The 27,804-nt window shown below is 46.2% G+C and overlaps 1 protein-coding gene across 1 annotated transcript in view; it reads left to right on the top strand.

Moving 5' to 3' along the window:
- Positions 1-27,804, top strand: part of LOC126106177 (luciferin sulfotransferase-like) — a 61,895-nt gene that overhangs the window by 11,149 nt on the left and 22,942 nt on the right. Inside the window, exons 2-4 of the mRNA XM_049912415.1 lie at positions 11,859-11,958; positions 20,869-21,010; positions 25,155-25,275. Coding sequence (XP_049768372.1) covers positions 11,859-11,958; positions 20,869-21,010; positions 25,155-25,275 — 363 coding nt within the window. The remainder of the gene's footprint in view (positions 1-11,858; positions 11,959-20,868; positions 21,011-25,154; positions 25,276-27,804) is intronic.

The raw sequence follows: 27,804 nt of genomic DNA, 5'->3' as shown, positions 1-27,804 counted from the left end.
TTTCTTAAGCCAAATTGTTACGGGCGATGGAACGTGGGTGGCCTACGTCACACCAGAATCAAAGCAACAATCCATGGAAGTTGAGCAAGGGCATCGTTTTGCTGCAAGACAATGCCCGTCCGCATGTGGCGAATCAGACCAAAGATCTCATCACATCTTTTCGATGGGAAACTCTAGATCATTCTCCGTACAGCCCCGAACTTGCGCCCAGTGGCTACCATCTGTTCCTGCACTTGAAGAAACACCTGGACGGCCAGCGTCTTCAAGACGATGTCAAGACAGTGGTGATGCAGTGGTTAACAAGTCAGGCGGCAGACTTCTGTGAGGATGGTATTCAAAAACTTATGACAAGTGCCTCAATATTGACGGAAATTATGTAGAAAAGTAGATTTCATGTAAAAATGAAATTATTGAGATATCTTAGCACGTCTTTTTTTTAAATTTCAAAACGGTACTTACTTAAAAAAACACACCTCGTAAATAACATCGTTAGCTTCTTAGCATTCCGTGATTTTTAACAAACTTGTCTATTCTGTGACTTGATTAATGATGGTTCAGATAGCTCTGAGCACTATGGGACTTAACGGCTGAGATCATCAGTCCCCTAGAACTTAGAACTACTTAAACCTAACTAACCTAAGGACATCACATACATCCACGCCCGAGGCAGGATTCGAACCTGCGACCGTAGCGAGCGCGCGGTTCCACACTGAAGCGCCTAGAACCGCTCGGCCACACCGGCCAGCTTGATTAATGATATTTTTGCTGATGGCAGACTTGACTACAGAAGGGCATATTTACAAAGGAGGTGTAGTTCTATTGTTAAAAAAGGAACGACAGCCGCTATTGCTGCGAGATAGCAGAAAATATTAAATTTTGTCAATATATGCTCTTGTAAGAAGCTGAATCTCTCTTTCTAAGCACTAATCCCGACGTGCAGGGTCTGCTGGTTAACTGGATGTGGCATGTTAATGTTAAGGGGTGGCCGGATGCCCTTTCTGTTGCCACGCCGTTCCCCCCTCCCTCCCCCCCACCCCAGGAAGGAATTAGTGTACCCCCAACTGTCTGCGTCTAGTGTAATCCATGGAAGAGTGCGAATGTGTTTAGATGTCTGCAAGCTATGGAAATGAGGCGGAACGTGGGAACCAGTCTGGTATTCACCTAGAGGGATGTGGAAAACCGCCTAAAAACCACATCCAGGCTGGCCAGTAATCCGCCAGGCGGATTCGATCCGGGGCCGACGCGCTTACCCGAGTCCAGGACTATAATACCCTGGCGTGTTGTAAGAGGCTGAATATATACTGTAATAGTTGAGCACTGAGAACAACGTCTTGTATCCCGTCTGGAAGGCGGCGCGTGGGTCTGCTCTTGAAAACTGGAAGGTTGGCCGAATGAAGGAAGCGAGTAGGAGCAGGTGAGTTTAAACACGTCGGTACGGCGAGTGAGTAAAAGTGATTTACTGGTGCGTGAATATTCACAGAGGCATACATAATTTGTTACTCAGGTGCGAAGCTGAAGCGAAGTGTCCCGGCCGTCTGCTCTTGATCAAATGGGCAGAATCTGCAGCGGAGCTCGTAGATCTCAACAGCGCCTGCTAGAGGGCGCTGTCGTCGGTGTCTCGTAGTGCCGACTTATGAACTTGTACCTATACCGTGGCATCGTTGCTATCGATACCACAGAACGTTTTTATGAAATAATAAATGTTACCTTAAAACGTAAAATTTTTCTCATTTCTGAAGTTAATATTATGCCCATACCCTCCCGCCGGAGATTCGAGTCCTGCGTCATCTGTGTGTGTGTGTGTGTGTGTGTGTGTGTGTGTGTGTGTGTGTGTGTGTGTGGTTGTGTGTGCGTGTGTGTGTTGTACTTAGCATATGTTAGTTTAAGTAGTGTATACGTCTAGAGAATGAAGACCTCAGCAGTTTGGACCCTTAAGAATCCACACACATTTGAACATTTTTTTATGCTCTTCTTTCCTCTCCTAGTAATTACTATACAAAGCGCAAGCATGCAGAAGACTTAGGATTTTAAATGCTAGGTAGTACTGTGCGATCCGTGTTTAATAGCACGGTCTTTTGGAATGAACAGATTCCCTTTTAAGAAAAGCGAAAATTTGTGGAACTTGCCCAACCGACACAGACTATCATAGTTGTTCAGAATCATATCCGTCTGACTTGCTCTTCAAAAACAGCTTCAAGAATTGTTCGAAGCATCATTACGACTCAGATCTTGAAATTTCTTACGCTGGCTGTTAAGACGAACTTTAATCTTGGGTGCACTCGATTGCACTCCGGAGACGCCACACATTACTGAAAAATTAATAAGTGACTCTTTTTCAGCGAAGAAGACAGTAATTAAGATCCACAGCACTAAATATTTCATTTTTTATGAAAAGGTCAATTTCTATTTTCATATTCAAAAGTAACACCAAAGGACAGATTTATTTAAATCATTTAATACTAGGAACGAAAGAGGACCTGGTAAGAGTAGGGAACAGTAGTTAATTTTGCAGCGGAATACTTAACAATTTTTCTGGTGGCCAAGAGACGGTCATTAGAACGGAAAGTCATAGAGTAAAACAGAAGTGATTTCTGGCATTCCCCAAGGTAGTTTTATAGGCCCTTTGCTGTTCCTTATTTACATAAACGATGTGGGCGACAATTTGAGCATCCCTCTTACGTTGCTTGCAGATGACGCTGTTGTCTATCGTCTAGTAAACTCATCAGAAGATCAAAACAAATTGAAAAACGATTTAAAAAATATATCCGTATGGTTTGAAAGTTGGCAGTTGATCCTAAATAATGAAAAGTTTGAGGTCATCCACGTGAGAGCTAAAAAGAATCCGTTAAACTTCGATTACACGATAAATCCTTCAAATCTATAGGCCGTAAATTCAACTAAATACCTAGGAATTACAATTACGAACAACTTAAACTGGAAAGAAAACATTAAATGCTGTGGGAAAGGTAATCAAAGACCGTGTTTTATTGGCAGAACACTCAGAAAATATAACAGATCTACTAAAGAAACTGCCTACACTACGCTTGTCCATCCGCTTTTGGAGTACTGGTGAGCGCTGTGGAATCCTTACCAGACGCGATTAACGGAGTACATCGAGAAAGTTTTGTATAATCGCGAAATAGGGGAGAGAGTGTAATTAATATAATACAGGATTTGGGCCTTTTTCGTTGCGACGGAATCTTCTCACGAAATTTCAGTCACCAAATTTCTGTTCAGTATGCGAAAATATTTTGTTGACGCCGACCTAGATAGGGAAAAACGATCATCATAATAAAATAAGGGAAAGTTCCTTGACGTCCTCGTCCGCCGTAAAGCAAAATGGTGTCTCAGTCGTAGTGTTTTTTTTTTTTTTTTTTTTTTAAATTCTTTATTCTTCAATATATGTGATACATATCAACCCACCACCTTATATGATTAGTGGGTCCTAGTTTATACAATTTTATATTACTACTACAGCTTACTCTATGATAGTTTTCCGTATTCTCACTATGGGCACTTCAATTATGAATTGTGTTTTTTTTCTATGCTATTTTATTCTACTTATGCTAATGTACATCTACCTGCAGCGTTACAGGTGTGCCAGCGTTGTATAAACCTACTTAGTGGCCCTGTTCACCGAGCTAATCCCGGTGAACGTGCCCCTGGCACCGGGCTGGCCGGAGTTGTTGTTCGCTGCAGTACTATACTATTTTGTTATCCTAACTTATCCTACATTTAACCTAACTTAGCCTAGAGTCAAAATTGTGAGTGTCTAGATCAGTGGTTGGGCGCACCCTCCCCCTAATCCCAGACGTGGCGGATTCCAGCCGTGAGGCAGCTGGCCAGTCCACGCCCCGGCGGAACAGGACAGGTGCGCAGGGTCAAGTTCGGTATATGACATCTAGTCGTTGTTCCTTAGATATTCCTTAATTACTTTAAGTGATATCTCATTCGCCACTTTATTTAGAGTTGGGAAATGGTCCTCGTGCCTGAGCAGGTGATACGTGTCAAAATTGGGTAGCTGTTGACGTAATTGCGCTGCTACGTCGTCGAAGAGGTGGCACTCATACACCACGTGTTCTGGGGTGCCTGGTGTGGCCCCACAGTCACACGCTGGTGTAGCCCGTTTCCCGAACCGGCATAAATATGCCGGGTAGGGTCCATGACCTGTGAGGAAGTGCAGCAGTCCTCGTGATGGCGTGAAATGTTTTAGTTGCAATCTTTCCCTGATGTTGGGCAGCAGTTCGTATGTTCTGCGACCGGTTTCTTCGTTGTCCCATTGTTGTTGCCAAAGTTCTTCCCCCCTACGTTTAATTTCCAGTTTATTGCCCACATGTATCCCCATTAGATCGACTATTTTCTCCCTGTTTCCCTTCTTAACCCAGTACCATGTCGCTTGTTCTCTGATTTTAATGTCGAGCGGACAAAGCCCCATTAACACCGTTAGTGCTCCGCCCGGTGTTGTTCTATATGCCCCTACCGATCTAAGAAGCATGTTCCGCTGCACTCTTCTCACAGCCATGGCAGGCATAACCCTCGTGAGCCTGTGGGCCCAGACTCCTGACCCATACCCTACGATAGATGTCAATATGCTATTGTGATACAATTTGATCAATTCTGGTGGCAGATGGAATCGCTTGTGACCAATTTATATTAAGTTGTTTAGTGTTTCTAATGATTTATGTGTGACAGTGTCAATATGTGATGCATAAGTCCACCTCTCATCGACGATTACTCCCAAGTATCGCGCTTCATGGCGTCTGAGAACTGGCAAGCCATCTATTCTCACTGTCGGGTTCCTGGCTAGTTGCCCGTTCAAGAGTAGGTACGTGGACTTTGTTGGCGAAATCTTCATTTTGGTCGTATGGCACCATGTACTCAAGATGGAGATAGCCCTTTCAATTTTCGGCTCTAGGTCTTCGCGGCTACGGCCGCCAACCAGCAGGAGGAGGTCGTCCGCGTAGGCTATGCCCTCTAGCACATCGTCACTGTTCTGTAGATTGTCCAAGAGGGGTTCCATGTTAATGTCCCAAAAGAGTGGCCCCAGGACAGATCCCTGTGGACACCCCTTGGTGATCTTCTTACTTATTCTCCCGCTAGGGGACGATAGCCAGACCTCCCTATTCTCACAATAGCTCCTCAGACAACCATATAGCGACCTCGGGCACTCCTTCTCACGCAGGCGAGAGAAGAGGGAGGGCCACCACAGGTTGTCAAAGGCGCCACTGATGTCTACCATGATGCCGACCACGTATTTGTGCGGGGTAGCGGCACAGACCTCCGCAGCCAGGGCGATGGCGTCAGACGCCGATCTCCCAGCTCTGAAGCCGAACTGTCTGTCGCTCATCCCGCACAAAACTCTGTGTGCTGCCAGCCTGTCTGCCAGCAACCTCTCAAAAAGTTTCCCCAGTGTGTCTAATAAGCAAATAGGTCTATAAGACTTTGCTTCCTGTGGATCTTTATCCGGGCTTTTCTTAATTATCACTACTGTGGCTCTTTTCCAAATTTGGGGGTATTTCCCGAGCCTCAAGCACTCGTTATATAACCTTGTGAGAGGAGCTACCAGCTGGGGGGCCAGGAATTGCACCACCTCCGCGGTAATGCCGTCCGGGCCAGGAGCCTTGCCTCTTTTGAGGGCATTTATCTGAGCGGCTACTTCTTCTTCAGAGAAGGGATATACCACGTTGTTGTTCTGATATTCTTCTAGGTCTTGTCTCCGAATTTGTTGCTGTGCCTCGGAGTCATCGTTTTCGTCATCGTCAGGCAGCAGGACGCGGAGCAGGACCTCAGCAGTTTCCTGCCAGGTCTCTGTCATCCTGCCCTGATCCCTGACGGTGGACAGCACCATGGGTGATCTGATCTTTTCCCGTACTAACTTGTACGGTACACCCCATGGGTCCATGGCTAGCTGTGTTCTTACATATTTTTCCCAGCTCTGTAGCCTAACTGCCTTAAGCTCCTGTTGGAAGTGTTCTTTTTCTTCTCTGTATCTTTGCAACCAGCGTTGCTTCTCCTCCCAGACGACACTCCGCTGATAGTACCTCCTAGCCCTCCGTACAGACTGGCGCATCTGTCCGAGTTCGGTAGACCATGGCGACGGGGGGGCCGCTACGGCTCTCCTCCTGGTTGGCACGGCAGCTTTTACCGCTCTGACAACCGCTTGCACCAGTTCTTCAGCATATCCTTCAACATTTTCGTCACCATCCGGCAATATCGGTATTTCACACTCCCGTGACAGGCGGTCCCAGTCAGCTCTGTTGTAATTCAGCTGTGTTTCCCACCCCATGTCCCAGTGGCACTCTTCATTCCCTAATGAAAACGTAATGAGGTTGTGGTCACTGGTTGTGACCCGATCCCAGACCATCCAATTGGTTAATCTGGTGGCGAGATTGGGCGTGACCAATGTAACGTCAATGTTTGTGCCCTCGCCCCCACCTCCTACGTAGGTGGGTGGATTTCCTTGCTTGTTGGCGACAAGCAATTGTAACGCCATGATGGTCTCCTCAGCCTTTTCTCCTCTATCATCTCGCGTGCCACTGAACCACAGGGGGGATTTGGCATTTATATCTGCAGTGATGACACATCGACGTCCCCGCAACGCCGTGGCTATTTGCATAAGTTTGTCTAGGAATTCGTCTATTCCTCGACCGTACTGGAAATACATATTTATGATGTACAGTACTCCAGCTGGTGTTTGTAGTTCCACGACGTTGCAGTGATCGTCGCAGAACTGTGATAGGACTGTGGCTCTTATTGCTCTGTTTATTATCATTATAGCTGCTTTGGGTTCCGCTTCGCTGTGAACGACTTGCCAGTTAGCTGCTGCAAAAGGGATTCGCCCAGCCAGGGAGTATGGTTCCTGCAGACAGAGCACATCCAGACTCCTCTCCTCCACGACCCTGCGGAGTTCCTGCATGACTAATCTGCTATTATGAGAGTTAATCTGTCCTACGTTTAAATGGGTCACGTGCGTAATATGTTCTGATGTGTGAATCCGGCCAGTTCTTGCTCCAATCGTGAGCTAGTCTTCCATTTGTGATGACAGATTGACTATAAATTTCATCAAGATCAAACTTCTCGTTTCTTCTTTCGAAAACTTTTTTGACCAGGTCACGCAGGGCTCCGAAGTCCGTGGGGAGGTTCATTGTCTTCAGCTGTATTCTATCGACAGCCTCCATTACCGGGAAGGTGACGTCTCTGCCATATTCATGCCCGACACGTACCACATGCCTCAGTGCTGTGGTGAGGACCGCCGGCTCCTCCAGTCGCGCAAGTTGTAATGCGTGTTCTAGGTTGGGGTATACCCTATTGGGATCTACGCCCGAACCTTTATGTGTGAGAGGGTTTGTATCAGGTGATGTACTGTTTATTGCGTTGTCTTGTACTTTTTGTTTATCCAAAGTTACTATTTGATTTGCCACAGGTCGCCCTTGCGGTCGTTCTAGTTCTTCAAGCGACCTTAGTCCCCGGTTTCGGGGGAAGGGAGCACTGGTCGGCCCACATGGGTCCGTTTGTACGCCAGCATCTTTGGTCTCTACCTTTATGGTCTGGGTTTTAGTGACTCCTTGTAGGAACTCCCTAAATCTGCTGGCCCTAAGTGCATCCCTTACCCTTTTACTCGGGGACTTTCTTTTAGGCTTCCTGTTGACTGATATGGACTCAGCCATAATCAGTCCTGGAGATAAGCCGTTGCTCTAAAGCCCTGTATGTGGGGCAGTTTCTTCCTGTGGCATTACAATTTCTTTTCCCTCTTCTTGCACAGGGGATACATATCCCTGTTTTGCCACAAGTTTTCCTGGTATGATCTTCAGCGCCGCACCTGGAGCAAGCCGGCTTTCGCTCACAGTGTTTGTGTATATGGTCGAGGTCTCCGCAGTTGTGACAACGGGGAACTACGAGGTAGTCCCTTACGTTTATTGAGTGAAACCCCATGTATATTCTGCCCATAGTGGTGAGCTTACGCCACATACTTCCGGAAACTTCTGCTACGTGATGTACTGTATCGCGCTCTCTGGGTCCAGTTTTGAACCGCAGTTTGAATTCTTTTTTAAAGTTGTCTAGATTCATTTCCTCAAAATTTTGTTGACTTATCGTTTCATAGATTTCATTTTCATTCATGGTGGTGGGCACGTCATACAAGATCACCAAGGGATTCCGCTTTTTGGGCGGTTCACATTTAACGACCTTTTTAAGTTTGTCATGGTTGAGTATCTTATCCCGGTCTTCTACAGTGGCAACATCTACTATTACGACATTTTTGGTTGCCTTTACCTTATTTATTTTAATTTTGTCCGCTGCCGGGTTTACAGTGGTTGTAAAGAGTTGTTGTACTTTTTTAATGTCCTGGCCTGGCAGGGGTCTTAAGAAGACTGCCGTGTCAGGCCTTTTGGACACCTTTTCGATGGTCTCTTTTGTTGTCTGTATTTTAGTGGCCGCTTGTGCGACCACTCCTGCCCACGTTTTGGTGGGCTGTTTTCGCAGTCTTTCGTTTTCTTTTTCTAACTCCTCTAGCCGCCCCTCGAGCTTCGCACTAGCGATAGCCCAGGCGGCGAGTTCCTTCTTAATAGAGAGAACTGCTGTATTACTTATCTTACCGTTCTTTATACTAGAATCTAGCAGTTGGTTGATTCTAGTATGCCATTCAGTGACGTTTTCTGCATTCTGCCCCAGGCCCTCTTCAGGGGTGGGAACAGTATGTGTCGAACACCTCGAGAGAACACTCGAATCACTCGTCTCTTGGTCAGCCATGATTCATTTGACGAGTGAAAAAGTTGGGAGCCCGTCTCTTGCCCCGGACCGGCTCCTCTGGCATGGGGGGGGGGACTGATGCAGCTCGCCCACCGGCCTCGCCCCAAGGCCAAGGGCACTCTCCGAGCTGCAGGGTTCAGCGCGCCGTTGCCAGCGCACTGGTCCCCGTCGGTGGCTCCGTCATCGACGATTTCACGCGACGCTCCCCGGCAAGAGCACCCCGCACTCCGGAGAGGCGGATGCACCTCTCGTCCTTCGCCGCCTACTGGCCCGAGCTTCCACCTCTCGGCCAAGGACCCACTCCTACTCAGGTGGCGGGTCGGTCACTCAGTCGTTCGGCGGTCTGGACCCATCTAACCTGGCCCAGGCGATGTCACCACCTCCTGGGTTTGGCAGAACACGCCCCGGTTACCCAGGGGCGCGGCGAAGCACCCTTGCCGACTCGCGCCGCGATCCCACGCCGACAAACGAGGTCGCCGGCATGCAGAGCACCTGCTGGTCTGTGCCCTGCGAACAGAAAGGGACTGGTGTTCGGTCCCTCGACACAGCTCCCCCTGTGCCACGCACCCTTCGCTTTCGCATCGGGTTGGGTCGCAGCTCTCCCTTTTGACGCAAGGCAGAATGCCAAGCTTGACGTCTGGCACCACGGGAAGGCGGAAAGAGCCACTTGGGAAGGAGAGGCTATGAGAGACGCATCACTTCCCCGAGTGAGGACTGCCGCGGCACGCTCGACGTAAAGCGATACGCTTCAGTACGAGCTTCCGTGCCTTACGGCGCGCCGGCAACGGGCGGGCCCGCACCGAAACGCGCCGTCAAGCGACTGACCTCACGCCAGACCAGTCGTAGTGTTTATCCGAAATCCGCCCACAGCGACCGATATCTGTGGTGTAACCGCCAGACACCACACTTGCTAGGTGGTAGCTTTTAAATCGGCCGCGGTCCGCTAGTATACGACGGACCCGCGTGTCGCCACTGTCAGTGATGGCAGACCGAGCGCCGCCACACGGCAAGTCTAGTGAGACGTACTAGCACTCGCCCCAGTTGTACAGACGACTTGCTAGCGAAGCTACATTGGCAAATACGCTCTCATTTGCCGAGACGATAGTTAGCAAAGCCTTCAGCTACGTCATTTGCTACGACCTAGCAAGGCGCCATTTATCCTTTGCTATGTATCTGATGAAGCATGAACCATCTGACCGATGTACACCAATTATGGAATAAAGTTAAGTATTACTTCAACTACGTACTTTATTTGCTACTATAATTTCCGTTAACTGTTCCACACCTCACGCCAGTCTGCGTGAGCTTGCACGCGTGCATTTCGGCCTCCTCTAGTAACACGGTGTTGGCTCTTCTGCCAACACTAGAATATCTGCACGCTAACAGCTACTACCATCCGTGGCAACTTTATATACTAAAATGACCATTTAAATAAAAACCTATGAAATGCAGTCTTACATAAAATGTACAAACATGCTCTACATTACACATATACCGCCTCTCAAGGTGATAGGCAAGATAAAAATATATTTCAGGAATTCGGCCTTTACACCTTAAACAATAAATTCGTGAACACCGAATCCGACAAACATGACAGAGGCAGCTATTAACGTACGACAGACCGACCGACAGACACACACTAACTGCCTAACAAATGCGGACGAGAGACCAGACGAGCAAGCTGGGGACGAGAGACTGACCAAGAACACAAGTAGAATTTAACAAGAGTATATCACACATCACCAATCACTTAACTTCTAATAAACTGCGATGTCTGGCGAAGACCTGGCGCAGCACCCCCAAAACGCTCTCCCGAACCGTCTGCTGCCAGCCGCTTCAACGGACGCAGGAAGGCGCGCCGATCCCCCGTCTCACGGCGTCGCAGCTCGCCCCGGCCAGACCGACGTCGTGGGTGCATCGAGTGTAAGCCCTTTCAGAAGCTCAAAATCTGTCTAGGGAACTGAGTCACTCAAGGAAAGTATTCACGGGAAACCCCTACAACAATCGCCAGATTTCGCAAGCAGTCTCTCGGATAACACGTAAGCCGTCTGTGTCTCAGTAACAGACTAGCTGGTTCCTAAAGAGCCATAAAATCGACTTCGTCTTCAGGGCTCCAGTAAAAACTCGACAACTCATGAGGCCTGTGAAAGACGATGTAGGCCTCAGAATGCCACGAATGTATAAAATGCCGTGTGGGCGTGTGCAGTTTTATGTCGGTGAGTCTGTGCGTACTCTTGAACAACGGTATGTAGAACACGGGAGGTGTTTTCGCTTGCGCTAGCCTGAGAAATCAGAAGTAACAGAGCGTGATCTTTAAAGCGGACATCGTATTGCATTCACTGAGACATATGTTATTACACGGACAAATAGTTTCTGGGATAGCTTGCGCTAGCCTGAGAAATCAGAAGTAGCAGAGCGTGATCTTTAAAGCGGACATCGTATTGCATTCACTGAGACATATGTTATTACATGGACAAATAGTTTCTGGGATAGCTTACGCTAGCCTGAGAAATCAGAAGTAGCAGAGCGTGATCTTTAAAGCGCACATCGTATTGCATTCACTGAGACGTATGTTATTACACGGACAAATAGTTTCTGGGATAGCTTGCGCTAGCCTGAGAAATCAGAAGTAGCAGAGCGTGATCTTTAAAGCGGACATCGTATTGCATTCATTGAGACATATGTTATTACACGGACAAATAGTTTCTGGGATAGCGTCATAAAAGAAGCGATCGGGATTAACCATGGCTTAGTATCCGGCCACCAGAAGACTGAAGTGGATACGATAGGTGCGCAACGAAAACATTACCTTATACGGAGCTGTAACGAACACCAGTGCCATCACAGAATGTAGCGTAGCTGTATGAGGACGATAGCAGCAACCAAAAGACAGTCACCGCTTGACAATGGCTGAAGAGTACTCGACCGAAAGCTCGCGGATTTAAACCAATAGAATGTTATAATGTATACATTTTTAACAGCTAATTCCAAAAAATACTGTGCAAAATCAAAACGATCTAGTGAGTTATGTACGTGATGTACCGTTAATAAAGGTAAATAAATATTGTACAGCAGTTGCAAGTTCATTAATTATTGTGTTCTGTTTTCAGGCACGACGTGGACACAAGAGTTGGTGTGGCTGCTCATGAACGACCTCAACTTCGAACAGGCCAAGCGAACTCCTCTGACAGACAGATTTCCATTCCTCGAGTGAGTATAACGAGAGAATAGCACCAGAGCACTGCATAAAAATGGTTAAAATGGCTCTGAGCACTATGGGACTTAACATCTGAGGTCATCAGTCCCCTAGAACGTAGAACTACTTAAACCTAACTAACCTAAGGACATCACACACATCCATACACGAGGCAGGATTCGAACCTGCGACCGTAGCAGTCGCGTGATTCCGGACTGAAGCACCTAGAACCGCTCGGCCACTGCGGCCGGCCCAGAGTATTGCAGACATTTAGTTTTCATAATAGAAGGACTCTACTCTGTTTGTTATGGAAACACACATTCTCTAGTAAAATAATACGAAGCATTCGATATTGCGTTGCCTATCTCAGTAAATATAGGCTGTAACTAAATTCTCTTTAGGATATAAATTGAAGTTTGAATTGTGGAAGGTAATCGGCTTGAGCAGTTCGTGCGCAATACTGATCACAATGCGGCCGTCGTGTAACGGTTAGCATATCTGAGTCGTAAACAAGGAAACCTGGGTTCGAGTCCGAGCTGTAGCACAAACTTTAATTCATTTCTTCAGCTTCCATCATTCTCGTAGTCTCCTTACAGACTTTGAGGACAGCACCTTTCACAAGAACAAGAAGAAAACATCCAGCAAACTTAGGCTGTAAAAAGCATATCGTAAGACCTGTGAGCACTTGTTCATCTTCGACTCTGTGAAACATTTCTCTTCCACTACGAGCTCTTTGGTTCCCGAATATTTAGAGTAGGTAATATGGACCAAAACCAGAAAAAAACGTCCAGTAAACATGGGCCCGGGTTGGAGTCCCAGCTGTCGAACAAATTGTAATTCATTTCTTCAGCTTCCATCATTCTCGTAGTCTCCTTACAGACTTTGAGGACAGTTCCTTTTACAAAAACAAGAAAATATCCAGTAAACATGGGCTCTAAATAACATATCATAATACCTGTGAGCACTTGTTCATCTTCGACTCTGTGAAACATTTCTCTTCCACTGCGAGCTCTTTGCTTCCCGTATATTTAGAGAAGGTAATATGGACAAAACCAGAAATAAACGTCCAGTAAACGTAGGCCCTAATATACATAAGTTAAGAGCTATGAGCACTTGTTCATCTTCGGTACTGTGCCACACAGCTCTTCTACTGAACAGTCGGTCTTTAAAAATGCATTTTAGAGCTCACATTTACTGGATTTTTTTTTCCTTTTTTTGTGTAAGGAACCTGAGCTCAAAGTCTGTAAAAGGAATTTAGATACACCCTGTAGTCCTGCATTTTTGAGGAGTCTGCTTTGAGCAAAGCATATTTTTATCGTTTTTCTCTCTTTACACACACATGTTTGGGTGGTGTTAACCATCATCAGAACGTTTCCGTTTATTTTTCTTGTCTGTCTTCTGCAGTACAGCTGACACACAGGTGGGGCAAGACACTGTGGCCCCCCGATTAACAGCGTGTTAATCCATCTTTCGAACGCAGTACAGCACTGATTCTTTGTGGCATGGCTTAGACAAGTCGTTGCTAGGTTACCGGAGGCATATGGTGACAGATGCCTACGCATAGGTCTCACATCTCGCGAAAATTATGGACCTGTTGTTTGTGAGTGCGGAGCTGGGTCCGATACCGTTCCATTTGTGTCGTATCAGGTTCAGACCAGGCTGCAATTAGCTGTCACAAAATCAACACGAGTTTCCTATCATGCTGGTCAAACCACTTTAGCACGATGCTGACTTTCTGTCACGAACTGTTATCCTGCTGAAAGATGCCATGGCCGTCGTAGAAGACATTAAGTGTGAAGGGATGCAGTTGGCCAACAATAATGTTCACGAAGTCCACAACTGTCATCGTGCCTTTGACTGCTACCACAGATCCTATGGAATCCCAGGTGAGTGTCCCACGTAGATAGTAGACTTAAGGTTAAGAGAATCAGTGTGGAACAAAGTGGGATACTGAAGAACTCAGGAATGATAACTCGCATTTTAACTTCGCTAACGATATGAATACTGTGTTATAATGAACACCAGAGTAGATAGTTCACGTGAAGACAAGTGGACATCTCTGAAACCTATCACGGTGTTCGACAGTGAACATACGTACAAGGAAGGTAACTACAAAGAAATCTTGGCTAACAGAAGAAATACTTCAATTGAGTGACGAAAAAAGGTCGTATAAAAACGTTCAGGGAGAGAGAAGATACCAGCTATATAAAATCCATAGGAAAGAAGTGAAAAGGGACTGCAGAGCAGCCAAGGTGAAATGGCTGCAGCAAAGATGGGAAGAAATCGAAAAAGAAATTATTGTCGGGAGGATGACTCAGCATATAGAAAAGTCAAAACAACCTCTGGAGAAATTAAAAGCAAGGTGGTAGCATTAAGAGTCTAATGGGAATGCCACTGTTAAACTCAGGTGGGAAGAGTACATGGAACGACTTTTCCAACAAAAAAAATGGTTCAAATGGCTCTGAGCATTATGGGACTTAACTTCTGAGGTCATCAGTCCCCTAGAACTTAGAACTACTTAAGCCGAACTAACCTAAGGACAGCACACACATCCATGCCCGAGGCAGGATTCGAACCCGCGACCGTAGCAGTCGCGCGGTTCCAGACTGTAGCGCCTAGAACCGCTCGGCCACTCTGGCCGGCCGACTTTTCCAATGACATTATAGAAGAAGAAATTGGACTTGATTTGGAAGACAGGAGATCCAATGTTAATCATAATTTAAAAGGGTTCTGGAAGATTTGCGGTCAGATAAGGTAGAAGGGATGGACAAAATTAGTAGGTTATCAGTACCAGTTCAACTCACAATCCCTTATAACCAGTTTCTTATTTCAAGGTCACTGAGAAGATAGAGGGGTAATGGGTTGCACATCCGGCGTCAAATTGCACACTTGGGTGACATAATCGTAGCCCCCCCCCTCGCCCCTTCTCCCCTCCTCCTGGGGGGAACCACTGGGAATTGATCGTGGTCACCCAGGAGAAACACTTTCCTCCTCCCCCTCCCGGCTCTCCTCCCCTCCCCTTGACCAATCAGATTGAAGCACCTTATTGGGGGGGGGGGTTCACTCTGAAACTGTGCAGCATAGGGGGAGGAACAGGTAGTGTCTGTTTGTTAATAACAAATTCCACTGACTCATGTCACTCAGTGTCTATTTGTTAAAACTAATTATACTACCAGTAGAGACCACACCCTGGCAGATATGTTTGTACTCTCATTCTTCGATGGTGTTACATGTTTATCCACATTTTCCCACTTTTTGGTATTTTCCCCAAAGTTACATAATTTTCACTCATTTTCGAATTTTTTCCGTATTTTCACAATTTTTCGTAGTTTCTACAGATTTTCGTATTTTATCCAATTACGAGAGCTCCATCCCACTATTATCAACATTGGGTTAATGCGATGATGCTCTGAGCCAATCACAATGCAGCATGTTCACATATTATTTGTGCAAGTGCTCCCCGTCATCATCTTTCACAGAGTGACAATTATTGAACTATATGAAAAAACAAGTGAATTAGTTGCAAACGACGGCGTGCACACACTTTATTAAACATGTACCACAACTCAGCGCCTCTGTCGTCAGCTGTTCGTATTCTTCAACTCCGTCGAGAAGGAACAACCAAGGCACAGGCCCGTCACTACCATCTGAAACCCTTGCCATGATCTGGGAGAGGAACAGGACCAACGAAGATTGGAGACTTTACAGCGACTCACTGGAAAAGAAAAGAGTAAATCATCTGACACGGCAAGTTAAAGCTGGACTTGCTGATGATCGAGATGTGGTACGGCAGGAAAGACTCGCCACTGTGCAACCAGACGTGTCAGCGTGGGATGTGGCCCGCTACTCTACGAAAAATTGTCTACATTATAGACAGGGCGAACGCTCTTGGTAACGGTTTTGAGGCTAATTTTTCAGGCAATAGTGGAGCCCCAAAACGTTCAGCGCATTTGCCTGTAGGAAGACAGGTTCGCAGTTTACTTCGGAGCTTACGACCAAGAAGAAGAGGATCTGCAAAACCTAGCAGTAAGGCCACGGGAATTCCACTCTATGGTCAGACGATAACCCAGCAACGAAGCCCCTGACCCAGAGGCTCAAATAGCTGGCACAAGAAGCATATGCCGCTATCCCAAGTATCTTCACTAACATCATGAAGAAGAGAAGATTCTCAGCGACATAGAAAAATATCATTGCGGCAGGTCAAAAGCCTGGGAAGAGCAGTGCAGAGCCCAAACCTACAGGCCAGCCAGCTTCCTCCCATTACCGAGCGAAGTATTTGATAGTGTCATCCTGAACAGTTTTACCTAGGAACCAAGAGCGGACCACATCATCTCTTCAGGACAATTTGGTTTTCGGGAAGCTTCCTCCACACTCCACAAACTACTTCGCATCGTGCAAGAAGCAACACTGCCCTTAAAAAACAAGGATTTCTGCGGGAAAGTCTCCCTGGACGTATCTCGAGCCCTTCATAGCGCCTGTCACAAGGGACTGTTCTATGAATTGTGCTACGATTCTGAACACTCTATGTGAAGCTACTAGTATCCTGCTTAAGAAGAGCAGTATACGTCGTCGGAGATGCAACGTCAACACTACATCAGAGCCAGGGTAGCACGAGGATTTGTAATGGTCCCAGAGCTTATTATCCCAGACGTGGCGAGACTAGCGCGAGCTGTCCACGTAGACGACACCAAGTCACCAGAAACAGACGAGTGTGGCATGGCATGCCTGCCATTCATTGAAGACTGGCCATCGATGTGGCGTGTCGGTTTCAACTCCATAAGCCAGCATATCCTGGCACTCCAGAAGTGAATCTCTTCAGTCAACCCGCTGAATGGACTGTAGTCGTGTAGTAACTTCGAACTACAATCGACCTAACCTTCACTTGGCAGCAACAGGTACAAGTAGCGCGAAGCAATATTTCCAAGAGGCTTGGAACCCTGTACATACTCTTTAATGAAAAGACAGAGCTTTGTATTAACTACAGCGTCACCATGTACTGGAAGCGTATTTGGCCACTGGTGGAATACGCAGTCTGTGATGATGCTGCAAAGATTCATCTTCAGAGACTTCATACATTGTAGAACAGGAGCTCATGTTTTGGTACCCTTCACACGATGCTACCTACACGCTGTTGCCGAACTGCTAGAACTCCTCGACAGCCTTGAAAAAAAAACTGCCAAGCTTCACAGGTGAGCAGGAGGTTCAAGCAACATACTCATCCGGAAAGAACGAATGCTGATCAAAGAGACCACCATAAACAGCCAGTGAGGGCACAAAGAAGCCACAGTACGTACGTCTTCCGCAAACCCTGATGAGACGTGATTAAACATAAGCCCTAGAAACTGAACCTCTGAGGATTAAAATGAAATTTTCTGAGGGGTAAAAACTAAATGATTCGATTATGCTTGAGTCAAGAAACTAAATTACTTTTAAAAGAACATTACTATTATTAAAATTTTGTAAGGTACTTATATTGATCATATAAGTTATCAATAATTACTTTTTATCAGTCAGTAGCATTAATGCGATCGAGTCCGCCACCGTAGCTGAGTAGACAGCACGCTGGATTGTCATAGTGGGCAGCCCGGGTTCGTTTCCCTGCATGGTTGGAGATTTTCTCTGCCCAAGGACTGGGTGTTTGCATCATCATCATCATCATTTCAACCCCTTCGACACCCACGTCGCTGAAGAGGCGTCACCTCAAAAAACCTGCACCAGGTGATCGGGTCCAGGAGGTCCTCGCCACATGACATTTCATTTCAGTGCGGTCGAGGTTACAGGTTCCTCGCAACCCACTGCGCACATATGTTGTGCTTTGTCCCGTACATCGCTGATCTTAAAAGTGAGACACATACAGAACCAATGCTAATTGAAAAAAAGGTCTTCTCGTAAATACGAGGACTACTCGGAAAGTGAGGAATGATCGGTCGCGAAATGTAAACCACTGTGAAAATCCGATGAGGTTTTGCACAGACGTTTTGGGCAGTGTCTCTAGTATGCCTGTCGATCGCATCAAGACGCTCTTTTCAGTTGTGAGCGCACTGTGAGCGAGTAAAGGTGCCCAGAACAACAATGTCTCCCTCCAAGCAGGAGGGCCCACAGAGAGGCTTCGCCCACCTAACACAACTGCCACGCACTTCCTTCTTCGTGGCAATTCTCAGCCGCACTCTGCAGGGGCACTGAAGATGCTCGTGCAGCCTTTTCGATGGGAAGTGTTCCATCACCCACAACACACCCCTAACTGCCTCCTCCTGAGTATCATCTCTGTTCACATGAAACACTGGATACGAAGACAACACCTGGGTGCAGGCTACGCACTATAGACTATCGTAGAGGATTATCGGAAACCACAGATGGCTGCCTTCTACGACGATGGTGTTGGAAATTTGGTATAACGCTCCGACAAATGTCAAGTCAGAGCAGCTACTATGTAGAGAAGTATATGGAAGGTGTAGCTAATTGTGCAAAGAAAACAGTTTTGATTTTCACTGTTGTTTCCATTTAGCTACCGATCGTTCCTTACTTTCCGAACAACCTTAGTAGTTCCTGCAATACTCCAGAAATTGCTTCATTACTCACTTCAAAACAGAATGAATTAACTGACAGCACGACAGAGCATTCACTGCATAAGGACTACTATAGTGCTGTACACAATATTATTGTTAGTATTATTATTACTAGTACTCTTAGTGTCAGTGGTTAGATACAAAGCATTAACAGCCTGAAGTCTTCCAATTTCTGCCCATTCAGAAATAAGGAGTACAACAACAATCAAGCGATTTACGAACAGTAAGAGTAGTGCACACATTTTAACTCGGTTGATTTTAAATGGGACTGCAGTGAGCAGGTCAAACAAGTGCCACAGCGGAGAGGAGTAATGCAGGGGAAGCATGTTTTGAAACAAGTGTCTATCCTCACTGCGAATAGTTGGCTTTCTTATATGAGAAGGAGAAGTGGGTAGCATTTGCGATGCACCACTAATTCCTTCGCCATTCATTCTACCACTCCCTTCCCGACACACACAGACACAAAGACACAAACTTTCATCATTTAAAAGAAATAAAAGTGTTCCAAGAAAAGTCCTTCATTCTACAATTTAGTTAGGTGCTAAAGTTGGTGATAATGTGGAGCGGGGGGGGGGGGGGGAGCGGAGCAGACGTTGGGAGGGGGGAGAGGGGGGAGAGGGGGTACTAGCTAATGTCTAACTGCACTCTAAGGTAAATATAGCACCTTAGTCATTAATTGAGAGAAGTACGTGACATGTGGAATCAGTCAAGGGAATGTAGGGGTCACAAATGGGGATATCCACTAACGTAAGACGCTTTGAGACAGGGCAGGCTGTTTTGTCCTGAAGTCTTTGCAACGAGTGTGTACGAAATAGCGCTGCTGGTTGACTGTTCGCATGCTACTGTCGTAAGCATCTGGGGAAAGTCGTATAAGGACGGTGAAACCGCGAATAGGCGACAAGGTGCTGGGAGTCCACACCTCATCACAGAACTTGGAGGTCAGAGGCTTTCCCATTCTGTAAAGTAGTGTAGGCTGAAAACTTGGCAGGCCTGAAGACAGGGTGAAATGCTGTTGCAGGCGCTAGTGTTTCGGAGGACACCGATCAGCAGACATTGTTTCGGGGGGGGGGGGGGCGGTGGAGGGGAGAGGGAGAGCGTTTCCGCAACCGAGGACCCCTACGTGCTCCCATGGTGACCCAATAATATCGTCATTACGATTGCAGCTGGAGTGAGATCCTCGAGACTGGGGCGTGGATCAGTAGAATCGTATCGCCTATTTGGATGAATCACGGTTCTTGCTATACACGGCTGTTGATGGTTTCTGGATATGACGCCATCCAAACAATCCGCTGCTCAAAACGCGCAACATACCCCAGGCCGATTGGGGTGGTATTTTGAGAGAGGGGAAAATCCCCTGGGTGCATGGGACCTGTGGTAGTATTCGAAGGCACTCTGGCAGCTGTGGCTATTTTTGGGGACCATCTGCAGCCCATTATGCTTCATGTTCACCCCGACGGTTGTGTCATCGTCTGGCAGGATAAATTTCTGTCTCACAAGACCAGAATCGCGCTACAGTGGTTTGAGCAGCATGATATGGAGCTCTCGTGGATGCGTTGGCCACCAAATTCGCCTGATCCGAACAGAACACGTCTCCGACGCTATCAGAGACTGGTTCCGTACCCATGAATCTCTGCATAGTCATGTGGTGCCCACGAACTTGTCGAATGTACACCATGCAGAGTTGCTCCTTTAATGCATTCCACAGGTAGAGTAACACGTTATTAAGCACGTGTTCATAAAGTTTTTACTCAATAGTGTGTGCCAGCCTGTAAGACTTTTTTTCTTGTAGCGAAGCGCTTTTTACACCACCGACCCATTACAAGCACCATTTTGCCATCATATGTTTGGTTGTACCTGCCTCCAGCCATGGGAACACCATGCTGCTACGATTCTGCAACAGTGTAAGCCACTGTATGTCATAGTACATGTGTATTAGTAAAAATTTAAGAAAACAACAAATAAAGGACGAGATAATGACAAGGTACATCACAGACTTAGAATCCGAGAGGTCGTCATGAGTGAAATTCTCTGAGAAAGCCTACAGTCCCAAAAAATGGCTCTAAGCTCTGTGGGACTAAACATCTGAGGTCATCAGTCCCCTAGACTTAGAACTACTTAAACCTAACTAACCTAAAGACAGCATTCACATCCATGCCCGAGGCAGGATTCGAACCTGCGACCGTAGCAGCAAGCGCTGTTCCGGACTGAAACGCCTAGAGTCACTCGGTCACAACAGCAGGTCCTACATTCCCAAAAAAGGAGACCTGCCTTTATTTTCTGTTTATTCTTTTTCAGTATTTTCTCGAATAGGGAAGCCGTGTTCAGCAACAGTCTTAGGATGCATAGCATGTGTTCCAGGTTGTCATCGATCATCACTGGCGTGAAGAAGCCGCCCGTGCACTCGATCGATATCGCGAAGAACTCCAGATCGCCGAGGCTGATCAAGAGCCACCTGCCGGTAGAACTTCTGCCCAGGCAGCTCTGGACCGTCAAACCCAAGGTATGTCTTCTGCTTCTCACAAACATCACTCAGTCATGCGGCAAAACAGCGATTATTACATCTACTGTCCTCATCCCGTCTTATCCTAGTCGCCTCACATTAATTCCTACAGCTGCATCCTGGACACCGACAAACACAAACACACACACACACACACACACACACATCAAACGAAAAAACTACAAAGAACGAAACTTGTCTAGCTTGAAGCGGGAAACCAGATGGCGCTATCGTTGGCCCGCTAGATGGCGCTGCCATAGGTCAAACGGATATCAACTGCGTTTTTTTTTTTTTAAATAGGAGCCCCCAATTTTTATTAAATATTGTAGTACGTAAAGAAATATGAATGTTTTAGTGGGACCACTTTTTTCGCTATGTGATAGATGGCGCTGTAATAGTCATAAACGTATAAGTACGTAGTATCACGTAACATTCCGCCAGTGGGGACGGTATTCGCTTCGTGAATGCCCGTGTGAAAATGTAACATTTACCAATTGCGGAAAAGGTCGATATCGAGTTGATGTATGGCTACTGTGATCAAAATGCCCAACGGGCGTGTGCTATGTATGCTGCTCGCTATCCTGGACGACATCATCCAAGTGTCCGGACCGTTGACCGGATAGTTACGTTATTTAAGGAAACAGGAAGTGTTCAGCCACATGTGAAACGTCAGCCACGACCTGCAACAAATGATGATGCCCAAGTAGGTGTTTTAGCTGCTGTCGCGGCTAATCCGCACATCAATAGCAGACAAATTTAGCGAGAATCGGAAATCTCAGAAACGTCGGTGTTGAGAATACTACATCAACATCGATTGCACCAGGAATTGTATGGCGACGACTTTGAACGTCGTGTACAGTTCTGCCACTGGGCACAAGAGAAATTACGGGACGATGACAGATTTTTTGCACGCGTTCTATTTAGCGACGAAGCGTCATTCAGCAACACCGGTAACGTAAACAGGCATAGTACGCACTATTGGGCAACGGAAAATCCACGATGGCTGCGACAAAGTGGAACATCAGCGACCTTGGCGGGTTAATGTATGGTGTTGCATTATGGTACGAAGGATAATTGGCTACCCCATTTTATCGATGGCAATCTAAATGGTGCAATGTATCCTGATTTCCTACGTAATGTTCTACCGATGTTACTACAAGATGTTTCATTGCATGACACAAAGGCGATGTACAGGGTGATCAGAAAGTCAGTATAAATTCGAAAACTTAATAAACCACGGAATAATGTAGATAGAGAGGTAAAAATTTACACACATGCTTGGAATGAAATGGGGTGTTATTATAACTAAAAACAAAGTTCACAAAATGTCCGACAGATGGCGCGTGAAAGATCTCTTGCGCGCGTCGGTTGGTGATGATCGTGTGCTCAGCCGCCACTTTCGTCATGCTTGGCCTCCCAGGTCCCCAGACCTCAGTCCGTGCGATTATTGGCTTTGGGGTTACCTGAAGTCGCAGTGTATCGTGATCGACCGACATCTCTAGGGATGCTGAAAGACAACATCCGACGCCAATGCCTCACCATAACTCCGGACATGCTTTACAGTGCTCGACTACAGCTATTGTTGAGGAATGATGGTGGACATATTGAGCATTTCCTGTAAAGAACATCATATTTGCTTTGTCTTACTTTGCTATGCTAATTATTGCTATTCTGATCAGATGAAGCGCCATCTGTCGGACATATTTTGAACTTTTGTATTTTTTTGGTTCTAATAAAACCCCATGTTATTCCAAGCATGTGTACCTCTCTAACTACATTATTCCGTGATTTATTCAGTTTTCAAATTTATACTGACTTTTTGATCACCCGGTACTTCCAACATGATGGATGTCAGGCACATAGCTAGTGTGCGGTTGAAGCGCTATTGAATAGCATATTTCATGACAGGCGGATTGGTCGTCGAAGCACTATACCATGGCCCGCACGTTCATCGGATCTGACGTGCCCGGATTTCTTTCTGTGGGGAAAGTTGAAGGATATTTGCTATCGTGATCCGCCAACAACGCCAGACAACATGCGTCAGCCCGTTGTCAATGCATGTGCGAACATTACGGAAGGCGAACTACTCGCTGTTGAGAGGAATGTCTTTACACGTGTTGCCAAATGCACTGAGGTTGACGGCCATCATTTGGAGCATTTATTGCATTAATGTGCTATTTACAGGTAATCACTCTGTAACAGCATGCGTTCTCAGAAATGATAAGTTCGCAAAGGTACATGTATCACATTGGAACAACCGAAATAAAATGTTCAAACGTACCTACGTTCTGTATTTTACTTTAAAAAACCTACGTGTTACCAACTGTTGGTCTAAAATTGTGAGCCATATGTTTGTATTACAGCGCCATCTATCATAAAGCGAAAAAAGTGGTCCAACTAAAACATTCATATTTCTTTACGTACTACACGAATATGTAATAAAAATGGGGGTTCATATTTAAAAAAATGGAGTTGATATCCGTTTGACCTATGGCAGCGCCTCTAGCGGGCCAACCATAGCGCCATTTGGTTTCCCCCTTCAAGCTAGACAAGTTTCGTCCTTTGTAGTTTTTTTCGTTTGACGCTTATTTCGTGAGATATTTGGTCCGGTCACGATCAATAGACCACCCAGTATACATATACAGAGTCCGCCAGAAAAGTGGACAAACACTTTAAGGAACGAAAAGTATTACTTAAGTTTTTTTTACGTTTAATAATTAATCGCACATGTTGTACAACCTTCAGTTTAGCACATGGTTACTTTAAACGTTCAAAATGTTCACCGTTGTCGGCTATACACATAACAGAACGACGAACGGTCGCCGCAACTACGTCAGTCGATGTTACAGTGGAGATCGCTGCACATGTAACTGTAATGTCCGGGCGAAGTTCCTCCAAAGTGCGTGGCTTACGTCGACAGGAAATCCAACACACTTGTCAGCGCTTTTGACAACTGTCATATGCGAAGCGCTAACGGATGTAGGCAAAAACCATAGACGTGCATAGAACAATGAAGAGGCGCTGTCATTGAGACATTTGCAAAATCGCGATTTAGACACACGAAGCAACTGCGCAAAGCGTACAAAAATTGTACAGGATCACGTTTTCAATTTGGATACTCATTTTTTTTATTTTCATTTCAAACAGAAATCTGACAAAATAAATATCCAAACAATGACGGGTTTGTTAGCTAGTATTATAATAAAGTAGAGTATGTTGTTTCGATCTTCAGTCAGAAGACGTTTGATGAAGCTCCTTCCACGTTTGTCTACCCTATGCAAGCTTTTCGATCTCTAGGTAACTATTGCGATGATGTTTCGTGATGATATTTGGTTTGTGAGGCACTCAACTAAGCGGTCATCAAATGGTTCAAATGGCTCTGAGCACTATGCGACTTGACTTCTGAGGTCATCGGTCGCCTAGAACTTAGAACTAATTAAACCTAACTAACCTAAGGACATCACAAACATCCATTCCCGAGGCAGGATTCGAACCTGCGACCGTAGCGGTCGCCCGGTTCCAGACTGAAGCGCCTAGAACCGCACGGCCACTCCGGCCGGCTAAGCGGTCATCAGCGCCCGTACAAAGTCCCAATTTTTACAGAGTCCAACTTTTTACACAGTCCAATTCAGCCACTGTCACGAATAATGATGATGATGATGATGATGATGAAATGATGCGGACAACACAAACACCCAGCCCCCGGGCAGAGAAAATCCCCAACCCTGCCGGGAATCTAACCCGGGACCTCGCGATCCAGAGGTAACTATTACAAGCTAAACTCATTCACTCTGCTTACTGTAGTCAATATTTGGTCTCCCGCTACAATTTTTACCTGTTCCCACCTCCAAACTCACATCCTGTATTACCTAACTTCCTAGTCTTTCTTTTAGTCAGGTCGTGACACACACTTGTTTTCACCTCAGTTCGAAGAAGTGCTACTTCCCTACTTATCCCAAATAACATGTTAAAGATTAGACAGGTGGTTTAGCAAATATTAAACTTGCCCAGTGGAGAGAAAATGATGAAACAGTCGTGATTTAGGCAACGCTACTTACTAGAAGATAGACACTGATAATTTCAGGGTAAAAGTTTTTCTATTACAACTGTAGTGCAATGGTGGCCATGTTTTGGAATGTTCCAGATCATATACGTGACTCGAAACGTGAAGGACGTGATCGTGTCCTACCTCAACCACCACCAGCTTTGGCACGGCTGCTCTCTCACAGCGGATGAGTTTGCGGAGGGCTTCATGGAAAACATCCGTAAGTGAATGTTTCTGGTGCGCAGTAAGCAGTATTTGAAGAATCGGTTGGAGCAGACGAAGATAACATTATATACCATATTTTCACCAAGATGTCAGATGAGTGAGTGTGTACTGTGTGGTAGATGTAGTGGGTGTCACCAAACCATGAGGAAGATGCGAACTTATTTCCATCGTGTATGGGCTTAGGTTCAAGGCGACCAGGGAAAGAAGGGATGGGTCTTCACTCTCAAATAAGGGCAGGTTGCTTGGAAGTGCGCTTCTTTGTTCACTTGCGAAATAAAACTCTGTTGGAGGTAAAACACGAAACAGCGTTGCCCCACACCATGCTTTATAACATCTTAGGAGTCTCCTTAGCTTGCTGAACACAACCTGGTCGAGGTATTGCTGCTCCCGCTCCGCCTGTCCCACTTTTCGATGATCACCATACTGAGGTCATCCACTGTGTGCGGGCTTCAACTGGTCCAGGGTGTGCTCAGTCGACTTCACATCAGCTGATATGCAGGGCATGGCGTTCGCTTCATTCTTTGGGTGTTTACGAGGAGGACGAATTGACCACTGAAATGTCGACTGTACGGCTGGACATCAGCTTGGAGGATTCTGTCTCGCCACTACTGAGTCCTCAAATTGCCCTCAATAGTTGTGAGATGTGGCCTACATGGATACTTGCTACTGGAAGCACAAAATATAATCGACACACTCCCTGCTGGACCTGTCGGACTACATCTTTTGGACATGTATTACTCGTGTACTGTGATGTCGCTTTGCCTTGGCGCAAATTAAGGTTCTAGGCCACCAACAGCGCGTAAGTACCCTACCCTCTGTATATAAGCTGTCCAAAAGGATTGACAACGTAACAGACCACTCTGTACCTACGCTGAAGAGCCGAAGAAACTGGTACACTTGCCTAATGTCGTGTAGGGCGCCTGCGGGCACGCAGAAGTGCCGCAATACGACGTGGCATGGGCTCGACTAATGTCTGACGTAATGCTGGAGGGAAATGACCCCATGAATCCTGCAGGACTGCCCAAAAATCCGTAAGAGTACGAGGGGTTGGAGATATCTTCTGAACAGTACGTTGCAAGGCATCCCAGATATGCTAATGTCTGGAGAATTTCGTGGCCAGCGGAAGTGTTTAAACTCAGAAGAGTGTTCCTGGAGCCACGCTGTAGCAGTTCTGGACGTGTGGGTCGTCGCATTGTCCTGCTGGAATTGCCCAAGTTGGAATGCATAATGGACAATCCATTTTCAGTTGGTAAGAGCTGATGAAAGGGTTCGAGTGTGGCGCAGACCCTTCGAAACCATGGTTTCAAGTTGTCAACAAGCACAGTGCAACCTAGAGGTGACTCCATAATGGTGTAGGCTCTGTTTACATGGAACTGACTGGGTCCTTTGGTCCAGAGACCATCTGCAGGCACTCATGGACTTCAAGTTCCCAAACAACGATGGAATCTTTATAGATGACAATGCGCCATGTCACTGGGCTTAAGTTGTTCGCGAGTGCTTTCAAGAACATTCTGGACAATTCGAGCAAATGATTTGGCCACCCAGAATGAATTCCATCGAACACTTGTAGGACATATTAGAGAGGTCAGTTCGTGCAGAAAATCCTGCACCAGGAACACTTTCGGAATTATAGAGGCAGCATAGCTAAATATTGCTGCAGGGGACTTCCAACCACTTTCTATGCCGAGTCGAGTTGCTGTGCTACGCTTGGCAAACGAGTTTCGACACGATACTAGGAGGTATCCCATGAGTTTCGCCACTCAGTGCGTGTTCCCAGCAGGAAAAGTTGTACAACAAACACATACAAGCTGCAACGGCATGCAAAGATGATGGTGTTCTTCTGGGCACCGTGGGAATGAAGGGAAACGAGTAAACTGACGTAGGACCCAAGGGGACCTGTAGGTGTAACTCAGCTGAACAACACGCCGTCTCCATACATGCTGTGAACTCGCTGTTGAGCCAGGAGGTCATGCTTTAATTGGAGGATTATTGGCTGGAGGTGAATTATGAAGTCAGCTATCCACACATGGCATTCCTCCTTCCAGTCTCTGGCGAAACAAACTTCTACTCATGTTTAATGGAATGCTATATTTTAACCGAGTGCACTTTGTATTCTGATGAACAGGGTGTTCCAACCTGCATGCTTTAGTCATATTGTGATTAGGACATCGAGCAGAAGGTGACGTTGAGACATCCAGATCACACCTGGAGGCGTCAGTGACAAAGCAGTATATGTAATGACATTTATTTATCATCGGTTGGTTGGCTGATTCAGGTGGAGGGAACCAAATACCAAGGTCATTGGTCGCATCAGATTAGGGAAGGATGTGGCAGGAATTCGGCCATGCTCTTTCAAAGGAACCATCCTGGCACTTGCCTGAAGTGATTTAGGGAAATCACTGAAAAGCTAAACCAGGATGGCCGGACACTGGTTTGAATAGTCGTCCTTCCGTATGGGTGTCCAGTGTCTTATTTACCATGCAGAGTGTACAAAAGATATTTCTTCAGAGCTGCAGTCGGCAGC

This window comes from Schistocerca cancellata, chromosome 10, assembly GCF_023864275.1.
Source record: "Schistocerca cancellata isolate TAMUIC-IGC-003103 chromosome 10, iqSchCanc2.1, whole genome shotgun sequence".
Taxonomy (NCBI): domain Eukaryota; kingdom Metazoa; phylum Arthropoda; class Insecta; order Orthoptera; family Acrididae; genus Schistocerca; species Schistocerca cancellata.
The sequence above is the reverse complement of the archived record's forward strand: the minus strand, read 5'-3'. Positions and strand labels throughout refer to the sequence as shown.